The 22,313-nt window shown below is 37.0% G+C and overlaps 1 protein-coding gene across 4 annotated transcripts in view; it reads left to right on the top strand.

Annotated features, from left to right (window-relative positions):
- The window catches only part of LOC150080999 (uncharacterized), a 342,313-nt gene extending 320,879 nt beyond the window's left edge, over positions 1-21,434 (top strand). For all 4 annotated transcript variants that reach the window (XM_090381533.1, XM_090381534.1, XM_090381532.1 and 1 more), the window contains one exon: positions 21,186-21,434. In XM_090381533.1, coding sequence (XP_090237659.1) covers positions 21,186-21,238 — 53 coding nt within the window. In that variant the 3' untranslated portion in view covers positions 21,239-21,434. The remainder of the gene's footprint in view (positions 1-21,185) is intronic.
- The last annotated feature ends 879 nt before the right edge of the window (positions 21,435-22,313 follow it).

Raw genomic sequence — 22,313 nt, 5'->3', positions numbered from 1 at the left:
AAAGCATTTTTATGCTCCTATGCTTATCTTTGGGGATTACCCTGATTTCTAATCTCTCTTGGCACAAGCACATTACAAATATTGCTTCCTCTGCATCTAAAAAACTTGGTTTTCTCTTTCACTCTGGGTGTTACTTTTTTTCCAAACAGCTGTTCACTCTGTATAAATCGCAGATTCGCCCTACCATGAAATATTGTTCTCACATCCAGGGGCAGTTCCCCAAACCTCTCTCAGGCTTCTAGATTCCATTCAGAAGAGGGCAGTTAGGTTAATTAATGACTCATCTCTAACAGAGTCTCTCCACTCACTGTCTCATAGATGTACTGTTTCTGCTGCATGTCTTTTCTACAGATATTTCCATGGGCACTGTTCTTCTAAATACCTTCTATAATTCCTGCTCTCTCTTTCAAAACAATCTGAACACATGCCACCACCAGCCAATATCCATTTACTATCCAACTTCAAACTCACAGAACCAACTTTTCATCTTCCTCGTTTATTCATTCAACTGCCGTTTTCTCGAACAACCTTCCTTCATATGTATTTCCTGAAAATTACAGTCTACAGAAGTTCAAGTCTAATGTCAACAAATATATTCTTTCGTCTTCTCAACCTCCAACCCAAGCACAGTACTAAATACTATAGGTTCTAATACCTTCCGTATTTGGGGTTTTCATTTTAAAAAAAAAAAAATTATTGCAATACTGCTTAATTATTCCTCAAATATAGCAATATACAAATGTAGTTATTTTTATGATATATTGAAAAATTATTGCAATACTGCTTAATTATTCCTCAAATATAGCAATATACAAATGTAGTTATTTTTATGATATATTGAAATTATTTAATTTTCTTTTATTACTTAAACATGGTAAAGATTTCATTCTTTTTTTTTTTTTAATTGTCTCTCAGATTTAAAACTCATTTTTATCCCAGCTGTGGCCATCAGTATCTGGTCGCCTTGACACACATCAAGAGATATTTTTAAATAAATCTTACATGAATGTACTATGATGACTGCCACCTACTGGTTCCTTTGCATGAAGAGTTACTGCTGTTAATCAGGTCAAAAGTATTGCTTTTTCATGTTGCCTCTCTAACATGCTGGTATAAAAAATAGTCATCCAAAATATTCTATTACTGAGTGAGTGACCAACCCACCATTCCAATTAATATTTATAAAGTACTGATAGGAATAGTTGGTTGTTTTCAAACATTAAACATTCTGATTTATTTGCCCACTCTATTTGTCTGTATAACCATTCATTATACTTGTCATAGTTATTTGATCTATGTCATACTCCTACTCTCATTTTTTCTTTTCCCAATGCTTATATCACGCCAAACTGACTCAGTGTTATTCTGACAGACCACATCAGCTGGGTGCACTACCTATGTTTAAGAACCATATCCCCTCCCCACGCAAATTCAGTCAAATCCTATACATGTTGCACTCACCATATTCAAATTGTGTTTAACCCTATGTCTGAGAGTGACACCATGCTTCTAATATTCCTATAATGTCTGCATTTCATGACAACCCAGTGGTTCTCGATCTTTTTTGGCCGAGGTACTCCATAGAAGTTCGGTAAGGTCCTCAGTTACCCCCCCCCCCCCAAGATTATCATAGACATAGAATGCTAAGAAAGGGGTGTTTCTTGGTTTTTTGCGCTGTATAATGGTAGAAAATTTAAGAGTAGTGATTAATTTAAAAATAATCACTACTCTTAAGTTTTCAACCTGAAAAAATGTATTATTAAGACTCCAAATTAAAAAATAAACTTCCTTAGTGAATCTAAAGAGAGACCTGCTAACAGATTTTTGGTGATTTTGCTAAAATTAGGTTTCAAAGTTCATAACTGACAGTGAATGTCTGCTGAAGCATCAAGTCTATTTCTCTTTTTTTGATTTTGTGTCACAATAACTGGGAAACCTGCATTCACGTAAATACGTCATCGCAAATGGTAAAGGTTTACAAACTGCTTTATCTGCTATATTAGGGAAAGAGTCCAACAAAAACACTGTGAAATACTAAAAACTTTTCTTGGAGTAATGTGTCAAAAGAGATATCAATCAGTTCTTCTTTTGTGGATAGAACAGAGGAGTTTCGGTTTTTCAAGAAAGAGTTAGCCATCCATCTGTAATTTTAATTGTCTGTATTGACAGGAAAATATTCTTCGGAGGTCAACTGCTGCTCTCTGTAAGTCTGGCTCTGTGGAGATATTTTTTTCAACGAGACATAGTAAAAGTATTGAATGCTTCAGCTCTCTTTCTCTAAAGAATAATTTTATCTTTAAATGCAGAGATTTTATTATTATCCATGAAAAGTGTAGTTTTTACCTTGAAGTGATAGATTCAGTTTGTCAAATATATCAGCAAGGTATGCAAACCCCTTGTGAATTATAATCACTAGACAAAGTTAATGAATCTATGCAGTTTATCTTGAATTGTTTTTCTTGTGGCTTCAGCTTTATGATCAGTAAGAAACTTCACAATTTCAGAGCGTAATTCAGAGAATTTCATCAACACTTTACCTCACCTCAGCCAACGTGCTTTGGTGTAAAAAAGTTAGCAGTCATAGTTGCTGTCCATTTCTTTGTAAGTCTACTGGAAAAGATATATTTAAGCAACTAGATTTCACATAATTGATGATTGGAACATAACACTATACAGCAAACCCCTCCCCACACACACACCTTTTAAATCTCTGGCCTCCACAGAGTTCTGTGTCACACATACAAAGAATACAACACGGAGATGGTAGAAACCCCTAGTGCCATCAAACAACCAACACACTTTACACTTTACATAATTGATGATTTCTATTAGTATCTTAAAAATATCTTTCAGTTTTATAAAAAATATCTTTCAGTTTTGCAGGAATGTTTTTCACAGCTAAATTTTCAATGTAGAGTACACAATGGCCACTTGAACAGGAAGGGTGTGCTTCTGCCTTGATTCTTGTAACAAGTCCTGAAATGGGACCCTGCATAGCCTTGGCACTGTAAGTACAGACATCAATACACTTCTTCCAGTCAAGTTCATGAGCACAAAAAAAGTGTAAATTTTTTTAAAAACAACAGCTCCTGTTGTAGTGGTTTTCAAATAAACACAGATAAGAATGTCTTCACACAGCTCACCATTATACAGGTATTTAACAAATATTAACAGCACAGCTAGGCTACTGATATCAGTGCTCTCATGGAGTTGCATGGTAAAATGAGGTGACAATTTAAGTCTACGAATGCGTGCATTGAGAAGATCGACTGAGCAAAGTAAAATTCTTCTTTTTACAGTGTCATTAGAGAGGCAGCACCTGTTTTATTTTTTCTGATTCACTGGGTCCAAATACCCTCACACAGGTCAATAGCACACGGCATTATCAAATTTTTACCAACAAGCAATGCAATAGCTCACTTGCAGTGAGGCTCTAATGATTCTTTTTTTTACAACTCACAAATATAATTTCACCAACAAAAAAGTATTGCATAAAAGTCTTTTTTATGTAATACTTCTTTTTCTCTTTGAAATCAGCAGTTGACTTACCATTCATGTCTCAGTGATTTCTTTCAAAATGTCTCATTAACAGAAGTTTCACATGTTAAACACAGAAGGATTTGATTCTGCTCATCACAATGATGAGCGGTCATGATATTACACTTGCTATTTAGTTTCTCATACTCAGGAGTTAAACACTCATCTTCGCTTCTTTTCTCAGAATTTTCTCTTCTCTTCATAGAATCCAACTTTCTCTTTGTTCCTCGTACTAAAAATTTATCTGTGATTGGACCGTATGAAATAAAAATTAAAAATGGTTATACAGAAAAATGACCACATCACTCCATCACAAACTCACAACACAAAGCATTTCTGGGACTTGTATTTACTGGGTGGACAGTGCAATGTTGAGTCTGTTTGGTGTGACATAAACACTGGGAAAGGGATAGAAAGAGATAGAAAGGGAAATGGAAAGAAATTGTGCAGAGAAATAGAGTGAGCCAGTAAATCAGAATGTCTTGTAATGGGGGATTTTAATTTTCCAGATATTGACTGGAACTTGTGGGTTGGTCACTCACACACTAGCAAGACTTTTGAGGATTTATTGGAGGATTGTTTTCGACACCAACATGTTCGAGGGGGAACCAGAGGGAATAATACTCTTGATCTGATTATCAACAGTAATGACGCATGCATTAGGAATGTGCAGATAAAGAAACCACTAGGTGACAGTGATCACAGTCTACTGATGTTGGATTTACTACCATCAAGGGTAAAGGAAACGGTTTTTGTTTTTATAAAGGTGATGACAGAGATCTCAGACAGTTTTTAAATTCTATAGAGTGGGATCACCTGATGATGTTACCAACGGCGAATTCTAAACGGGAAGCCTTCAGGAACTTGATCTTGGAGATTACTGGGCTTTTCATACCAACTAAGAAATACTGTTCAAGATTCAGGCCTAAATGGATGTCAGATGAATTAATGAGGCTCGTGGCAGAAGAAAAATGCATGGGATGCATAAAATTATCAGGCGACAGAAGCCTGTGGCAGATAGCTAGTCTGTAATCAAGTCACAAAAGAGGTTAGGCGGGCAAAGGCAGCCTAACCTCCTTTGTGATGAATCAGATTGATCCACTTAACATAGATGGTTCGACTATTGATGATCCTGCTCAAGTAGCTCATAAACTGAATGAGTATTTTACATCTACATTTACACACATGAGTTATTCAAGGAGGGGAATTCCAGAAGTTTATCAAACTAACCAGGAGCTAAGTGATTTTATAATAACTGAGAGCAAAGTAGAGGAGAAATTGTTGAAGTTAAATATTAAAAAGGCACCTGGGGTGGATGAAATCTATCCATTTATATTGAAGGAAGCAACGAGAGAAGTTAGCAAACACTTAGCCATAATTATAAGGTGCCTCCGTAGCCAGGTGGGAAGGAGCAGCAGTGCGTAGCACAGAGGATGATGCGGAAAGGTCAGGGAATGACCACCGCATATCCCGGAACGATATGGCCTTAGTTGCTAATGCTCCTAAAAACCAAATAACAAACAAGCCATAATTATGAGAGCATCCTTAAATTCAGAGGAGGTCCCCATGGACTGGAGATGAGCAAATGTATCTCCAATTCACAAAGGGGATTAAAAGGGTGACACAAATAATTATAGACCTGTTAGTCTAACTTCTGTTCCGGGGAAAATAATGGAGTCACTGGTTAAAGAGGTGATACAAGATTATGTAGACAAGACTGCAGTAATATTTCAGACACAGCAGGGTTTGTTAAGGGGAAGTCTTGTCTGACCAGTTTGATTGGATACTACGATGTGGTCACAAAGGAACTGGATCGAAAAAATAATTTTGATACTGCTGTACAAATTGGAGTGGTATAAAGGGCAAGTTGCTGCAATGAATAAAAGGATGGTTGAGTGGGAGACGGCAGAGAGTGGTAATAAATGGACACTGCTCTATGTGGACCAATGTTAGCGGAGTACTCCAGGGTTCGGTGCTGGGCCCGTTGTTGTTTTGTGTACAGGTAGTTGCTGACTTTACGAGTTAATTCATTACTAGTGTGTGCTCGTAAAAACTCATTATTGGCTCAGTACTCGGTTTGTTGCACACCTCCCCTCATATTTGCCCTCCCAGTAAGCACTGGGAGAGCAAAAATGAGTGGAGGAGTTTGTTATATGCCTAATGACTCTGATGAGTACAATGAACAATTATACAGAGAAATACAGTGGTCCAGTAAATCAGAGTGTCTTATAATGGGGGATTTTAACTTTCCAAGTATAGACTGGAACTTGTGGTTTGGTCACTCGCACACTAGCAAGACCTTTGTAGATTTATTGGATGATTGTTTTCTACAGCAACATGTTCAAGAGACAACCAGAGGGGGTAATACTCTTGATCTGATTATCAGCAGTAATTATTCATGCATTAAGAATTTACAGATAAAGGAACCACTAGGAAGCAATGATCACAGTGTACTGATGTGAGATTTACTTAAAGATGTAACTACCATCAGGGGTAAAGGGAAGGGTTTTTGCTTTCGTAAAGGTGGTCTCAGAGATTTTTTACGTTCTATACAGTGGGACCAACTGATGATGTTACCTACAGCAAATTCTAAATGGGAAGCATTCACGGAAGTAATTTTGGAAGCTACTAGGCTTTTTGTTCCAACAAATGAATACTGTTCTAGGTTAAGGCCCAAATGGATGTCAGATGAACTAATGAGACTCGTGCAGAGAAGAAAAAATGCATGGAATGCACATAAATTGCCAGGCGATACAGAAGCCTGTGATAGAAGCTAGTCTATAATCAAGTCACAGAGGAGCTTAGGCAAATGAAGGCAGATTATGAAAAATCTTTGGCAAAGGAGGCAAAGAAAAACAGGAAAGACTTCTTTACTTATATAAACTCTAAAAGGAAGGGGATGAATCAGATTGGTCCACTTGATATCAATGGTATGACTGTAGATGATCATTCTAAAATAGCTGCCAAACTAAATGAATATTTTGCATCTACATTCACCCATGAGGAGTTATTCAAGGAGGAGAGGGCGAGATGTTTATCAAACTCTAACAGGGTGTTAAATGATTTTGTAATAACTGAGAGCAAAGGTGAGAAATTGTTCAAGTTAAACGTAAGGAAGACACCTGGGTTAGATGGGATCTATCCACTTATATTAAAGGAGGTGGCAAAGGAAGTAAGCAAACCCTTAGCCATAATTATGAGAGCATTCATGGACTCGGGGTAAGTCCCCATGGACTGGAGATGTGCAAATGTATCTCCAATTCACAAAGGGGGATCAAAGAGAGAAATGAGTAATTATAGACCTGTAATTTGACTTCTTTTCCAGGGAAAATAACGTAGTCACTGGTTAAAGAAGCATTGCAAGATCATGTAGACAACACAGCAGTAATAATGCAGACACAGCACAGGTTTGCCAAGGGGAAGTCATGTCTGACCGATCTGATTGGATACTATTATGTGGTCACAAAGGAATTGGATGAAAAACATAATTTTGATGTCATACACTTGGATTTCAGGAAAGCTTTTGATACTGTTGCAGACGGAATACAACTACAAATTTGACCAGTATGGTATTAAGGGCAAGTTGCTACAATGGATAAAGGGATAGTTGAGTGGGAGAAGACAGAGTGGTAATCAATGGATACTGCTCTATGTGGACTAATGTTATTAGTGGTGTCCCTCAAGGTTCGGTGTTGGGCCTATTGTTTTTATATTTATCAATGATGTTGATGAAGTTTGGCAGGGTTGTTAATAACAGTATGTTGCTGCAACAGGATCTGGAAAAGTTGGGCAAATGGGCTGAGAAGTGGCAACTGAAGTTTAACATTGACAAATGCAAAGTACTGCATATGGGTAGAAGTAACCCCAGAGAAATGTACCAACTGGGTGGAATTACACTCAAGGTGTGGAGAATGAAAGAGACCTGGGGGTAACTGTGCTGTTGTCAGATATGAAGTTTACTGAGTAATGCAGACAGGCTGCCAGAGTAAGGTCGTGGGGTCTTGTTGATCATATACAAGAATTTTGCGAGCAGGGATAAGGAGGTGATTATCCCCTTGTGTAAGACAATGGTCAGGCCACACCTTGAGTATTAACGATGAAGAGACACAATTTGGTCGTAGTAGCCCTTGTGTCGTTAAACCGAACTACTACAACAACAACACCTTGAGTACTGCGTACAGGTCTGGAAGCCTCATTTTAGGAATGATGCAGAGTTGCTAGAACAAGTACAGAGAAGGGCAATAAGACTGGTGAAAGGAACAGAGGTGTGCTCATATGAAGAAAGGCTTAAGTTCTGCAAATTGCAGCTTCTGGAGACTAGGCACCTGCGAGGCAATCTGACTGAGGTGTATAAGGCCTTTAATGGATTGCGCAGGCTCAGTGCTGATGGGATTTTTCTTGCTCAGATTGCAAACCTGAGAGGGCATAGATTCAAACTGAGGAAAGACAGTTGTAGAATAGATGTGCCTTTAGCCAGTGGGTAGTTGATTGCTGGAACAAACTTCCATCTGTTTTGGTGGAATAGATTCTAACTCAGAAATACTGCTCTAGGTTTAGGCCCTTAAATAATTCAAGACTAATTCAAAATTCTTGACAAACATTTGGAACAAATGGATCAGTGAAATGGGAAGGGTTTGTTTTTTTTTTTTTTTTTTGTCTGATGCTGTATAAGCTTGCTTTCTTGCATCATGTGCCTCTGCTAATGCTAATATAATTCACAAAAATCTTTTGCTATCTACAAACACATGCACATTACAGGCAACTGTTGGATACTTTCCCTAGCATTTTTCAATGAGACTACCTGAAGATAACTGTTCTGACTACAAAGCTGAAAGATCATTTTCAGAGTTACTGCCCATAATTCATTCATGTTTCTAATTTAAAACAGATCCCATCACTAGAAAAATAAAAATAAATAAATATTTTGTTTACCTACTGCATGATAAATCCCAAAATTATAATAATTACAAATAATCTAGGGCCCTAAAATTGTACCCAGCCACGTGTTCAAAGAGTGCATAAATCAGCTCTGCTGGAATATAATACAGGCTGCATCCTGAGGTAGGACTGGAACAGAGGGTTGTTATCAAACTTCCCACATATAATGCTGGTAAACTTTTAGAGTGGCCAATTGTTGTTTCTAATTTCCTTGATTGATATCAGTGGGGAATGAAAGGTATGATGTCAAAATATGCAGAGGGGTATGAGGATTGGTAAAGATAGTTAAGTGATATGTCAGTCTAAGTATTCTTTAGAATGGCTTGGAGATGCGTCATAGATGGTCAAAGAAATGGCAGTTATACATTTCATATCTAAGGTTTTACAAGTGGGAAATACCTGAGAATAACTTATATACTAAGCAGGGTAGAGGTGAAGGGTGTGATTATGAAAAATCTTGTGTGATTATGATCCTACCAGACATAAAGGTTAACATTCAGTGTAAGCAAGTGGCCAGGAAGGTGCAGAGTTGTGTGTGTTATCAATGATATGTCAGTGGTGAGATGTCATCTAAAGCAGTGGTTCTCAATGTGGGCCATATGCCCCTCCCCCAGGAGGCCACAAAAGTTTTCCTAACTAACTGCAGCTATGGGGGTTGGGACTACAGAGGGCCAAGAACTGTCAGAAGAGAACCATGAGCAAAAAAATGTTGAGAAACAATGAACTAAAAAAAAAGGCTGGTCTTGAAAGGATCCAAAGATGAGTGATTTTTTTGTCACTATAAAGCAACTATAAAGTTGCTTTATTGTGGGTTACTAAACTTGGAAACTAGGTATATCAAGGTGGATTTGAATGGGGTGTATAAGATGGAGAAGAGCAAAATGAATGATGTGGAATTTGCACATTGAAATTGAATGAAAAATCCAGGAAGCATAAATGCAAACTATTTGGAAACACTAACAGACCAGACCTCAGGAATAAACTGCCTCCGTGAACTATTGTTGACAGTCTGAAATTTGAAAGACAACTGGATTAGTACCTTCTGATGATGGGAAAAGTGCGATAAGAGTAGATATACTTAGTATATCTGTTTTCTTTTCTTCCTAATGCAAAACATTAAAAAATCTGGCTTCTTCCATCTTTTATCCTCTTCAATGACAGTGTTTAGTGTGGTTTCACTGTTCATGAATTTCAAAACATGGCCCATATTCTTTTTTTTTTTTTTTTTGAGAAACCAATGATATGAGGACTAAAAATGTGTGCCACCACAGCAGTTTGGTTATATGCCAAGGTCATCCCTCCTGCAAGACATTGGCCAACAATTCAAAGAAATCCTTAATGAACATTTTCTATGCGAGTTCTTTGCACATTCAACAGAATTAACACCAGTAGGTTTCTGGTTGTGAGATATTTAAAGGCCAGTTTGTTTAGGGTTGTCTTGCATGATGGCATAGTGGTTTAGTCATCCATTTTGAGAAGTCTAGGTGGGAATCACATCAGAGACTTGAGGAATTATTAACCCTTTTAGAGGTGTGTGCATACACAGATCTGTTTTTTGAAGGTCACTTCAAACAGCATATTCTTTTAATGTATGAATTGTCTTGAAAATTTATAGCTTCCCATCTCTTATCTGTGGTTCCAATTAATTGTAAGCATAGTTTGTAAACAATAATAATAAATAGTTATATGAAAATCAAAAAAGAAGGTCACACCTCTTGACCTCATTTATCCAATTGAGGGGCTTACAAAGAATTTCTGTGGAATTCAGATTCAGAATTTATTTTTTTAATTCCAATTTGATTTTTGATAATTTTACTGTAGTACTTCTCAATAAAGTTAAAATAAAAACATGTTAATATTTTAAAGCATTTATGCACAGAATTTTCATTTTTAAAATTCCACAAACAGGTTAATGCCTCCTCAGTCAAGGCTGCAGTTAGCCAGTCTTAGGCAGAGGGATTAGTGTTCTTATCCATGAGTTATTCGAAATTTTTCATCCCACACAGCATGATATGTCCCTTAGATTCTAAATCACTGTACAATAACAGATACAGAAGACCCCATGACAGTAACTTAAAAAAATTTTAGTTAAAGAGGCAACAAACATTACAGCCATGATCGTCAGGTGTTGCATTGGTGATCAACCATATGCAATGTACAAAGTTGTAGACATTAGTGATGGTCATGTTGAGGAACGTAAAATCTATGAGTAATAATTTTGATAACAGCCACTTTGTTGTAATTTTTTTTTTTGTTTGTTTATTTCTCCTAATAATGAGTGAATGCATACTTAATATAGGATAGGAAAATTCCAAATATTTCCACTCTTCTCAACAATTGCTTTTAGAAATATAAGACCTCGGTCTCCACAGATTGCTATTCATGTTGGTTTTATGGCACACCAGCATCTTCTACCATGTGGCAGCATATTATATCTATACAAGGATGTATGTTCATGAATATATCTGCATGTGTTGTGGTCTAATAAATGCTAAGAAATGAGATGGAAAACCCAGAATAATTGTCAACTTGAGGTTGGCTAATTGTCTAAACATCCTCTACTGAAGATTTTTTTAAGAATTTTTCCCGGTCTCTGATGGTATTGAAATCTAGACCTCTCAACTGAACTACAAGTGGCAAAACCACTATATTGTTACAACCCCAGATGTTATTTTATGATCACTGTATTTAATCATCCAGACCAACATGTTCCATTTCAAATTATTTGCCTCGGAATGCATTACTCTTTACTATCACTTCACTAATAACCAGAACACAGGGCCCAAACCATACAGCACCTTGAATTTCACACTTTTATGCATGTCTCAGTCAGTGGAAGTCATTTGTCCCTGAGAGTTGTCATCATTTTTGAAAAGAGTGAAATATCACAGTGCAAAATCTGAGCACTAGGGAGGATGAATTCCAATACATTTTCCCTGTATAAAAATTATTCCAGAACAACCTTTTTTGGGGATTGAAGAATTGAGTTTCCTATTGGCTGTGTTGCTGTTTGGTAGTGAGATTATAAGGAGTCACCAACAGTAACAATGTTGTTATGAAGTGCATTTCAGAGTATTTCAAATATCTTTAAAGCTCTTGATAGCAGTTACTCTATATTCCATTTACCACATTTGTTGGCTTATAAGATGCACTTTTTTCCCTTATAAATACCTTAAAAAATCACCGTGTCTTAGAAGCCGAAAGTGGCAATACAGCACATTAGCATTAGCATTAGCATTAGTAGAGGCATTTGATGCAAGAAAGCAAGCTTATGCAGCATCAGCCAAAAAAAAAAAAAAAAAAAAGTAACATAAATAAATAAAAATAACCACTTCCACTTCACCCCTCTGTTCGTTCGAAATACCTGTCCAGCTGAGCCTTAAACTTATTTAGGCTATCAACTTCCACGACAAGGGATGGAAGTCTGTTCCACCCACCAACCACCCGCTGGCTAAAGGCAAATTTCCGCACATCTATCCTACATCTGTCTTTCCTCAATTTGAATTTATGCCCTCTCAGGTGATTTTTCTGAGCTAGAGGAAGAATCCCATCAGCATTGAGCATGCTCAAACCATTCAAGGCTTTGTACACCTCTATCAGATCACCCCGCTGGTGCCTAGTTTCCAGACACTGTAATTTGCAAAACATAAGCCTTTCTTCGTAAGAGAACCCCTTTGTCCCATTCACCAATCTAGTTGCCCTTCTCTGTACTCGTTCCAGCAGCTCTACATCCTTCCTGAAATGAGGCCTCCAGGCCTGACCATTGCCTTATACAAGGGAATAATCACCTCCTTATCCCTGCTAGAAAAATTCCTATATATCATTGACAATACACCATGAGCTACTCTTGCAGCTCGTCTGCACTGCTCAGAGAACTTCATATCTGCCTGCACCACCACCCCCAGGTCCCTTTCATTCTCTACCACTGTCAGTGTAGTACCACAGAGTTGATACGTTGCTCTGGGGTTGCTGTTTCCCATATGTAGTACTTTACATTTGTCAATGTTAAACTTCATTTGCCACCTCGAAGCCCATCTGCTCAACCTTTCCAAATCCTGTTGCAGCAGCATAGTGTCAGTAGTGTCCTTGACAACCCTGCCAACCTTCGTATCGTCTGCAAACTTGGACATTAATCCTGATATACCATCATCAATATCATTTATAAATACAGAAAACAATAAAGGCCCCAATACTGAACCCTGAGGGACTCCACGATGAGCAGTGTCCATTGATTACCACTCTCTGTCTTCTCCCCCTCAACCACCCCTTTATCCATAGCAGCAACTTGCCTCCAATGCCACACTGCTCCAATTTGTGCAGCAGTCTTCCATGTGCAACAGTATCAAAAGCCTTTCTAAGATCCAAGTATATAATATCAAAGTTATTCCCTGCATCCAGTTCTTTTGTGACTGCATCATAGTATCCAATCAAATTGGTCAGGCAAGACTTCCCCTTAACAAAACCATGCTGTGTCCTAGCTATAACTGAAGTCTTGTCTAGATGATCCTGCAGTGCTTCTTTCACCAGTGCCTCCATTAATTTTCCGGGAACAGAAGTTAAACTCACAGGTCTATAATTACTTGTGTCAGCCTTTGATCCCCCTTTGTGAATTGGGGTCACATTTGCACATCTCCAGTCAATGGGTACCTCCCCTGAGTCCAAGGAAGCTCTCATAATTATGGCTAAGGGTTTGCTTACCTCCTTTGCTGCCTCCTTTAATATAACTGGATAGATCCCATCCACCCCAGGTGCCTTTCTTGTGTTTATCTTCAACAATTTCTCCTCCACTTTGCTCTCAGTTATTACAAGATTCTCTAGCTTACTGCTAGAGTTGAATACACCTCTGGCATTCCCCTCGCTGAATAACTCCTCATGTGTGAATGTCGATGCAAAATATTCATTTAGTTTGTTAGCTACCCGAGCAGGGTCATCAACAGTTGACCCATCGATCTCAAGTGGACCAATCTGATTCATCCCCTTCCTTCTAGAGTTTACATAAGTAAAGAACTCTTTGCTGTTTTTCTTCGCATCCCTTGCCAAGGATCTCTCGTAATCTGCCTTCGCCTGCCTAACCTCCTTTGTAACTTGGTTACAGATCAACTTGTATCTATCATAGGCGTCCGTGTCACGTGTTAATTTGTATGTATCCCATGCATTTTTCTTCTCTGCCATATGCCTCATTAGTTCATCTGACAACCATTTAGGCCTAAACCTTGAACAATATTTCTTAGTTGGTATGTAAAGCCTAGTAGCTTCCACGATAAGTTCTTTGAATGCTTCCCATTTTGAATTTGCTGTTGGCAATATCATCAGTTGATCCCACTGTATAGAATTTAAATACTGTCTCAGTCCATTGTAGTCGCCTTTACGAAAGCAATACCCCTTCCCTTTACCCCTAATGGTAGTTACCTCTTTGAGTAACTCCCACTTCAGCACACTGTGATCACTGCCACCAAGTGGTTCATTTATCTGCAGATTCTTAATGCATGAAGAATCACTACTGATAATCAAATCAAGAGTATTACTCCCTCTAGTTGTCTCCCGAACATGCTGATGTAGAAAACAATCATCCAATAAATCCACAAAAGCCTTGCTTCTGTGTGAGTGACCAGCCCCCAAATTCCAGTCAATATCTGGGAAATTAAAATCCCCCATTATAAGACTCTCTGATTTACTGGCCCACTCTATTTCTCCGAACAGTTTCTTATTATACTCATCAGAGTCATTAGGCCTATAGCACACTCCTACTCTCAATTTTGATCTCCCAATGCTTATGTCACACCAAACTGACTCGACACTGCACTGTCCAGCGATGTCGACTGGCTTCACTTCCTTGGATTTTATGTGTTTTTTAACTAATAGCATAACCCCTCCTCCCTTCCTATCCTGTCTATCCTTTCTGTAGACATTGTACTCCCCAAATTCCAGTTCTGCATTTCTTATATCTGTGTGACACCACGTCTCTGAAATCCCCACAATATCTGCCTTTGATGTTTTGAGCAATACCTCAAATTCATCAAATTTATTTACTAAACTCCTAGCATTGGTGTACACACAAGTATACATGCACCTGTTCTTTTTCTTAGCTACCCTAACACAACCCATGTGTTTACTTGTACCCCAATGATTCCCAGCAGTCTCTGAAATATCCTGCATCTTATTTTCCAGGCTGCGGCTCATTCCAATAGAAGCAGTGCAAGAATCACTTTCACCTCTGCCAGTGGCTACTGTTAATCTATTAGTCCTTGTATCCCCCCAATCTAGCAGTTTTCCGACCCACCTAACATTGCCTCGATAGCATCAGCAAACATTCTTGCACCCTTTCTATTTAAGTGTATCCCATCCCTGTAGAAGCAGTCTCTCCTGTTAACAAGTACAGACCAGGCTGAAAAAAATTCTACCCCTTGAGCCCTGCACAATCTTTCCAGGGCCGAATTGATTGACAGGGCTCTCATCATATACTCCCTCCTATCGTGTCTGGGCAGAATTGCAGACACTTTCAATTTCAACCCTAATTCACGGCTTTTTTTCATCAGTGACCTGTACTTGTCAAGTAATTCCGCCGGTCTCCTACTCTTAATGTCATTAGTGCCAACGTGTACAACTATATCACCTTTTGTGCCCTTAAAAGATGATATCCGCTCTACAACGTCATCAACTTTTGCCCCTGGCAGACATACCCTGGTCCTATTCCACCTATCCTTTTTACAAAGCATGTTTCCCTGACAATAGAGTCACCAACAACTACTAGTTCCTTTGGGACCAGCGCATTCTGCCTTGGGGGTTGCCGCTGTGTTCCGCGATGACCAAGTGCAAGCTCTGGCATTGGTGTGGGCAGCTGAGAGCTTGATGGGCCCCTCACTTTTAATCCTTCGAGGGCATCCACCCTATCCTTCAAGCTCTCATATAGGCCCATAACAACGCTGAGTTGTCGCCTTATCTCCTTACACTCCTTGCATCGCACACACACAAAGACATCCCCCATGGCAGTATCATGTCCCATACTTGACTGCTCCGCAAACATCAAGCAAATAGTGCATCTTACAAGGCTGTGATTCAGAGGACAACTGCCCCCCTCAGTTCTCCCCTGGGCCACAGCATTCCCATTAGCTTGAGCCCTTTGCTTTGCTGCTCTGGTTTGAGTCATGATTTAGATTTACTTTCAATAAAATTTCAATTTCTGTACAAAATTAAATCCTAAACTTGTATCCAAACACAGTTATAACGCTATATTTATGTTTCAGTAACGAGTGTTATCTACGGAATATTTACGTTTCAGTAACGAGTGTTATCTACGAAATATTTACGTTTCAGTAACGAGTGTTATCTGCGAAATCCCTTTATATAACTTTCGTATCAAGTTATGTATTAATTATTTGTTTTTACTAATTATTTATGTTACGTAACCTAAGTGGTTATATGTATAATTAATTATGTTAAATATAATTAATTATATTACGTTTGTAATCTAAGTCGTTATATGTATTTATTTAAACGTACAATTTAACTGCTAACGAAGTTCAACTAACGCTATCTAGTACGGTATATCGTATCACAAAGGCGGGAAAATTACGAACGGTTAGCGGAGTTGAAACACGTGGAAACCTTTACCGATACTTTTATGCAATTACAAGGCCGAGTAAAGAATAAATACACCAAATTAATCAGAAAATCACAAAATAATGTTATACTACTAAATTTAAATCAAAAGTTTTAGAAAAACAATAATTTCAAATCAATAAATAAGAAAAATCCACTTAGCGGCTTTGAAAACGACCGTCTCTAGTAGCCTCGTCAGCCATTTTTTTTTTCGTCAGCCACATGCGCAAAACCAAGAGTTAACATATAGTAGTTAACTTCTATACGTTAGTAGGCTTTTCGGTAATTACCAGGCTGTTGTTGGAGTAACAAATGAATTCCAGTTATACATTTAAGCCTTAATCAATGGCAGGTGCATTAAGAAGACAAAATTATACTATTGGATTTAAGCTAAAAGTAGTACAATATGCCAAAGAACACGGGAACAGAGCAGCAGAATGAAATTTCGGACCACACTTACTGAGAAGATGATTCATCAGTGGAGGAAGCAGGAAGTTTTATTACAAGAAGCTGATAAAACAAAGCACAACCTTTGTAAAATTCCACCTAAATGGCCAACTTTGGAAGAAAACTTGTTTAGTTGGATAATGGAACTTAGAGACATGGGTAGAGTACTAAAATGAATAGTAGAAGCACAGAAACAAGCAGCTGATATTGGGATACACGACTTTACAGGAACTGAATCTTGGTGTTATTGCTTCATGAAAAGAAACTGGTTAAGTTTATGCACAAGGACTAGAATAGCCCAGAGAATGCCTGCTGAGTACAAACAGAAAATGTTAGATTACCATAAATTTGTCATTAAAACGAAACAACTACGAACTTAGTCAAATTGGGAATTTGCATGAAATTCCGTTGACTTTTGACGTGCCACCCAATAAAACCATAAATCTGAGAGGGCAAAAATCTATAACTATTGGACATGAAAAGACACTACACCACAGTTTTAAATTGTTGTGCTGATGGGACAAAATGTCCACCAATATTAATTTTTAAAAGAAAAACTTTACCAAAAGATACACTGCCAAAGGAATTCACATACTTGTACAGCCGAAGGTATGGACGGATGAAGGATGTATCAAAGATTGGTTTGTAAAAGTTTGGTCCAAGCGTCCTGGTGGACTACTGCATAAAAATATACTACTAGTAATGGGACATAGTACTGAAAACACGAAACAACTGGCCAAAATGATGAACATAGAATTGGTGGTAATTCCAGGTGGTCTAACTTCCTAGTTACAGCTGTTAAATGTCAGCATCAATAAGCCATTCAAGAATAACGTGCAGGAGCAATGGAATAAATGGATGGTAGAGGGGGAATCATGATGTGGTGCCTACGGGAAGGATGACCGTCCATCAATAGCACAAGTGTGTGAATGGGTGCTTTAGTCATGGCATGATGTTAAGACTGATAGTGTGGTCAAGTCCTTTAAAAGATGTGGTATGAGTAATGCAATGGATGGCACTGAAGGTCATTTATTGTATGAGAGTGACAGTGATACTAGTGAAGAGGATGATTATGATGGTGTTGAGGATATGATGATCATGTCAGTAATGAATTGGAAGTTGAATAATACTAAAATAATCCTATACCTTTCTTTATTGGCTTTTTGGTTTTATTTTTATTGAATGTTAAATTTCCATTGTATTAACAATAAAGTTTTTTTTTTTTTTCTTAAATTTACCAATTTCAAAATTGGGGGGGGGGGGTGAACCTTCCATGCTGCATCATCTTATAAGCCGACAAATACAGTAATTCGACACTAACAACCTGAGAACCCAATGGATGCAAGCTAGTTTCATTCTATGTCAGTTCTGCACCACCATTCATTCTACACTACCCGCTGAAATTTATAATGCATTGCTAAGTTAATGAACAGTCATACAGTAAAATTCCAAACTATAGTGGCAACAGTGTTCGATAAACCTTTATTCCTTCACAAATTCCATTCCTTCAGATAATGCATTATGCCAGCATAAAAGATGTGTGATTTTCCTCACCATAGGCTTATTGCATCATGCAGAATGCATTGGTAGCAATTTTCTTCCAGCAAATGTAAAACCTGATTACACAACAGTGCTTCATAGTTGATTCCATTTGTACTGGGTAGGTGCAATTCAGCACAATTGCACTTCATTGAGATGTACTCAGCTTACATTTCCAACATTAGCTGAAGCTGCATTGCAGGCTAGAACACATAATGCTCCTAGTATATTCTTTGCTATGTTGACATTTCTCTCCCACAATAGCTAGTTCTGCTCACAGGCTAATTTTTAAATTGCTGTATAACTCTTCTTTTTTTTTCTTTCGTTTTTTGCTTTTAGGATTATTCTTTGATGAAAGCAAATTAAGTATTTATTATCACATGGTTTCTGGAAATCATGCAGAACGCATTAGTAGCAATTTGCTTCCAGCAAATGTAAAACCTGATTACACAACAATGCTTTATCATAGTTGATTCCATTTTTTGTATAACTTTTTTCAATATTGCTTTTGGAAAAGCAATTAAGTATTCGTTATGATATAGTTTCTGGCAGTATAAATTTATTTATGTGACATGAGAAGCCAAATACAAATAATGTGTAAAAATACATAAAATATTAAATTTACATAACAATGCAGTTAAAGGTTTTACATCTAGATCGTTTGTTCATCTGACCACTAAACATTTATTTCTGAAAATATTCTTACATTTCCATTTATGTGCCAGAATTACCTGGAGATCAACATTTAAGGAATTGGTAGTGGATATTCGAGAAGTTGAAGCTGTTTATGCAGAGAAAGGTTTCTCACACTGGAAGGTGGTGGAATGCAATGTGCTGTCATCAGCAATACTATGGGTAGGATGTCCAGTCAATGGAAGAAGGTCATTAATATACAAAAGAAAAAGAGTGGGAGAAAGAACTGAACCTTGGGGAACACCAGCACTAGTGGAGAAGTTAGAAAACAGAGAGCCATCTACCTTAACCTGCAGTGAGTGGTCAGAGAGAAAACTGGATACCCAATTGCAAAAAACAGTTGGCAAACCATAAGATGGAAGTTTATTTAGAAGCCTTTTATGCCAAACACAATTGAAAGCCTTTGAAACGTCAAGAGCAAGAGTAGAAGTAATTGCAATGGGGCGATAATTGGATGCAAGGGATTTGTCACCCTTTTTAGGAAATTGCTAGATTTGAAATAAGAAAATGAAAAAAAGGTGGCACAGGTTTTGAGAACAAATGGTCAAGTATCACCTGAATATCAGTTCCATAAACGTTTTAAACTCGCGGGTAGCAAGCACAGTTTGGCATGCTTGAGCAAATGTCTGTGACAGCCTCAAGGACCAAACTTGGCTGTCGGTGGACTTACCGTTGTGAATTCCTGAGATCAAAGTTTGTTTTTCTGACAGTAGTTGATAGTCTGCCGGCTCCTAACAGAATAAGAAGTGTTAACTTAAAGTTTCTAGTATATATCAGTATTGTTGAAAATAAATATTTTGCAGTATCTATTTTGTCAGTTCTTTCATAATAATGAAAAAAATCTTATTTAATTTCACACAGTATCATATAAAATTTAATTAAACCACATATTCAGAAGTAGACTACAGTATAATAGGTATTAATTTTGTTTTTAATAATATTTACCTTTATTTTTTTGCACATTTAATGAAAATTCAATTTTAGTGTAATCTTATTTTTTTCATGAGTGAAAGACTTGAAATAACTGTTCCAACCAAATTTTTATTTTCTCTGTTAAACTGGCTAGTTTAACAGAGAAAATAACAATTCATATTTACAAATAATAAGATAAAATCAACTTTAAAAAAGGATAATCTCTATACAAATATATTTCCTTTTGTAGTATGTATTTGTCATTTTATTTATTTATTAATGATTTTAAAGTCAAATAATTTTATTTTTGTTGTTAAAAAATTGTTTCCTTGATATCCAGCATCAAATTTTCATTTGAAGCAAACCACCTAAAATTAAAACAAGGTCAGTACACACTATACACCAACAATACAATGACCTCCAAAGACATGAGAGCAGAGGGAGATGAAAAGGTGATCCATTCATGTGTACTCGCATTCCAAATGCATGAGCTACAGCACAATCTGCAACTGAACCACTGATGGAACCACAGCCTTGGGTTGTTATTGCTCCCTTACCTATAGCAGCTGAAACCTCACTCATCATCATCGTTAATCCTTCATGATCTCTATCCACCAACAGTTTCTGTATTTTTAAACCCTCTGTTATTATCTTTTAGCCCTTAGTACTTTACTTTACATAACATGCTGAGATAGACAGAAATTATTCAGTTACTAAAAAATTTTGACTCAAATGGTGTTTCCCTCCCAATATCCCCCACTCATTGAGGACCAAATTGAAATCTCCCATAGCAAGGTAGTCTTATTTACCTGTCCATTCCATCTGGTCATAGAAGTTCCCATCATATGCATAACCTCAATTCTTAGTTTCCTTTGCTTCTTACTACCTCATGCCACAAACTCTGTTCTAGTATGCATTAGTTTTGAATCAGGAAGTGGTCTTGTGATGCGCAGACTATTTTTGAAAAGTAATGCCGCAACCACCACCGCTTCTCTCCTGAATACACATGATGTGTTGTAGCCAAACACTTCATCCCTGTTTCTCTATGACATCATTTCCATTAGATCTGTTAAGTTAGCATTAGTTGTCCTAACCAGGAGTTCAACCTCACTCATTACATTAACAACACTTCTGACATATCTCTTAAGTTTATTGCCTTAGCATTAGTTTCTTGTTCATTTACAACATTGCTGTCTTCTGCACATCATCTTTCCAGTATTAGAATACTCTTTGGCTTTTTGTGACTACATACAAAAACCTTTGACGTGAATGCAGGTTTTACTTTGATCCATATGTATCACAAAAAACACACCTGCCTTTCTTATCTCCCTGAATTCTTAATGCCTCCTCAGTGACATTAGCAAAGACTCGTACCAGGTTTGTTGAAATATGTTCCCTCTCTACAAAACAGATTTCTTTCAACTTATATTCATTTTTGTCCTTTGAAGAATGCTAAATTAAATTTTCTTTTCAACATAAATATGTATTAAAATAAATATGATGTGATATTTACATTTCAGATTCTCAGGAACCTGCGAAAAGAAGGCGTTACTCAAAGGATGGTCACAGGTAGCCCAGAGACTGTGTATATAGACGGGCTGCACTGTCAGCAGCTGTTCTGTACATAATATCAGTGTACATACAACCAGATGTATGTGTCATGTATAGAGAATATAAAAAGAGTGGTGACTTTGACATGTGTCGCCTTGCTTTTATTTAGTCTGCAGAAACATTGGAGAATCTTGTCAGCAGCTTTTTTTAGCTACTCTTTGTTAGCATTTGAGTACTGTACAATATGATTGAAAGACTGAAAAGGAAGCAGTTAGCCATTTAAAATTATCATGGCATCAATGCTAATTAAACAAAAATTTGTTTTAAATATGAGAATATACTGTTTTAAAATATAAAAATTTCTAATACTACAGAGTTGTTCATTTATTTGTATATATATGGTGCCAAAGTAAAATACTGCCTTGGCTAACTTTTTTCTCTTCTCTTTCTACATTTCTTGCATCATTCCGATTGCATGTTTTACTTCATTAAGCCAACGTATAATTTATTTACTTGTAACACACAGAGAGAGTATGCTTTCTCATTTATTTTTTAAATCTAATATTGGCAGTTTCTTGTTCTAATGCCCTATAACGTAAGGTTTAAGGAAAGTGTAAATGACACATCAGCTATACTTTCGGGTGTGAATGTCAGTTAATATTGACATAATCTTATCATTATTTTTTATTTAAGGAATATTGCCTCATGTACAGTTTATATTTTTGCAGTTCACGGCCACTATTTTTTCTCACACTGTTTAAATTCACTGTTATTTTAAATTATAGAAAGTCTAATATTGAAAAACAAGCTTCTTTTTGACTAAAATTTAATAAGGATATTTTATTACAAGTTTGAATGCAATATATTCACAAGTAATAGGACTGTAATACAGGTTTCAAGGATATATTCACACACTTAATTTCAAATTCTATGTAATAGAGAGATAGAACATAACCTGAATTTGGACTGGTTTTAAAATTTAGGCATATACACTTTATTAAAAGTAGTATATTCAACTTTCTGACTTACCTCATAATCCCAGTTATATATAGTAAAATTCCATTATCATGAATACAGCCTATAAAGTCTATAATGAG

The sequence above is a fragment of the Mastigoproctus giganteus genome, chromosome 9, assembly GCF_048544385.1.
Source record: "Mastigoproctus giganteus isolate SK-2022 chromosome 9, ASM4854438v1, whole genome shotgun sequence".
NCBI classification, from domain to species: Eukaryota; Metazoa; Arthropoda; class Arachnida; order Uropygi; family Thelyphonidae; genus Mastigoproctus; species Mastigoproctus giganteus.
Note: the sequence above shows the minus strand (reverse complement) of the source record. Positions and strands in the feature narration are given on the sequence as shown.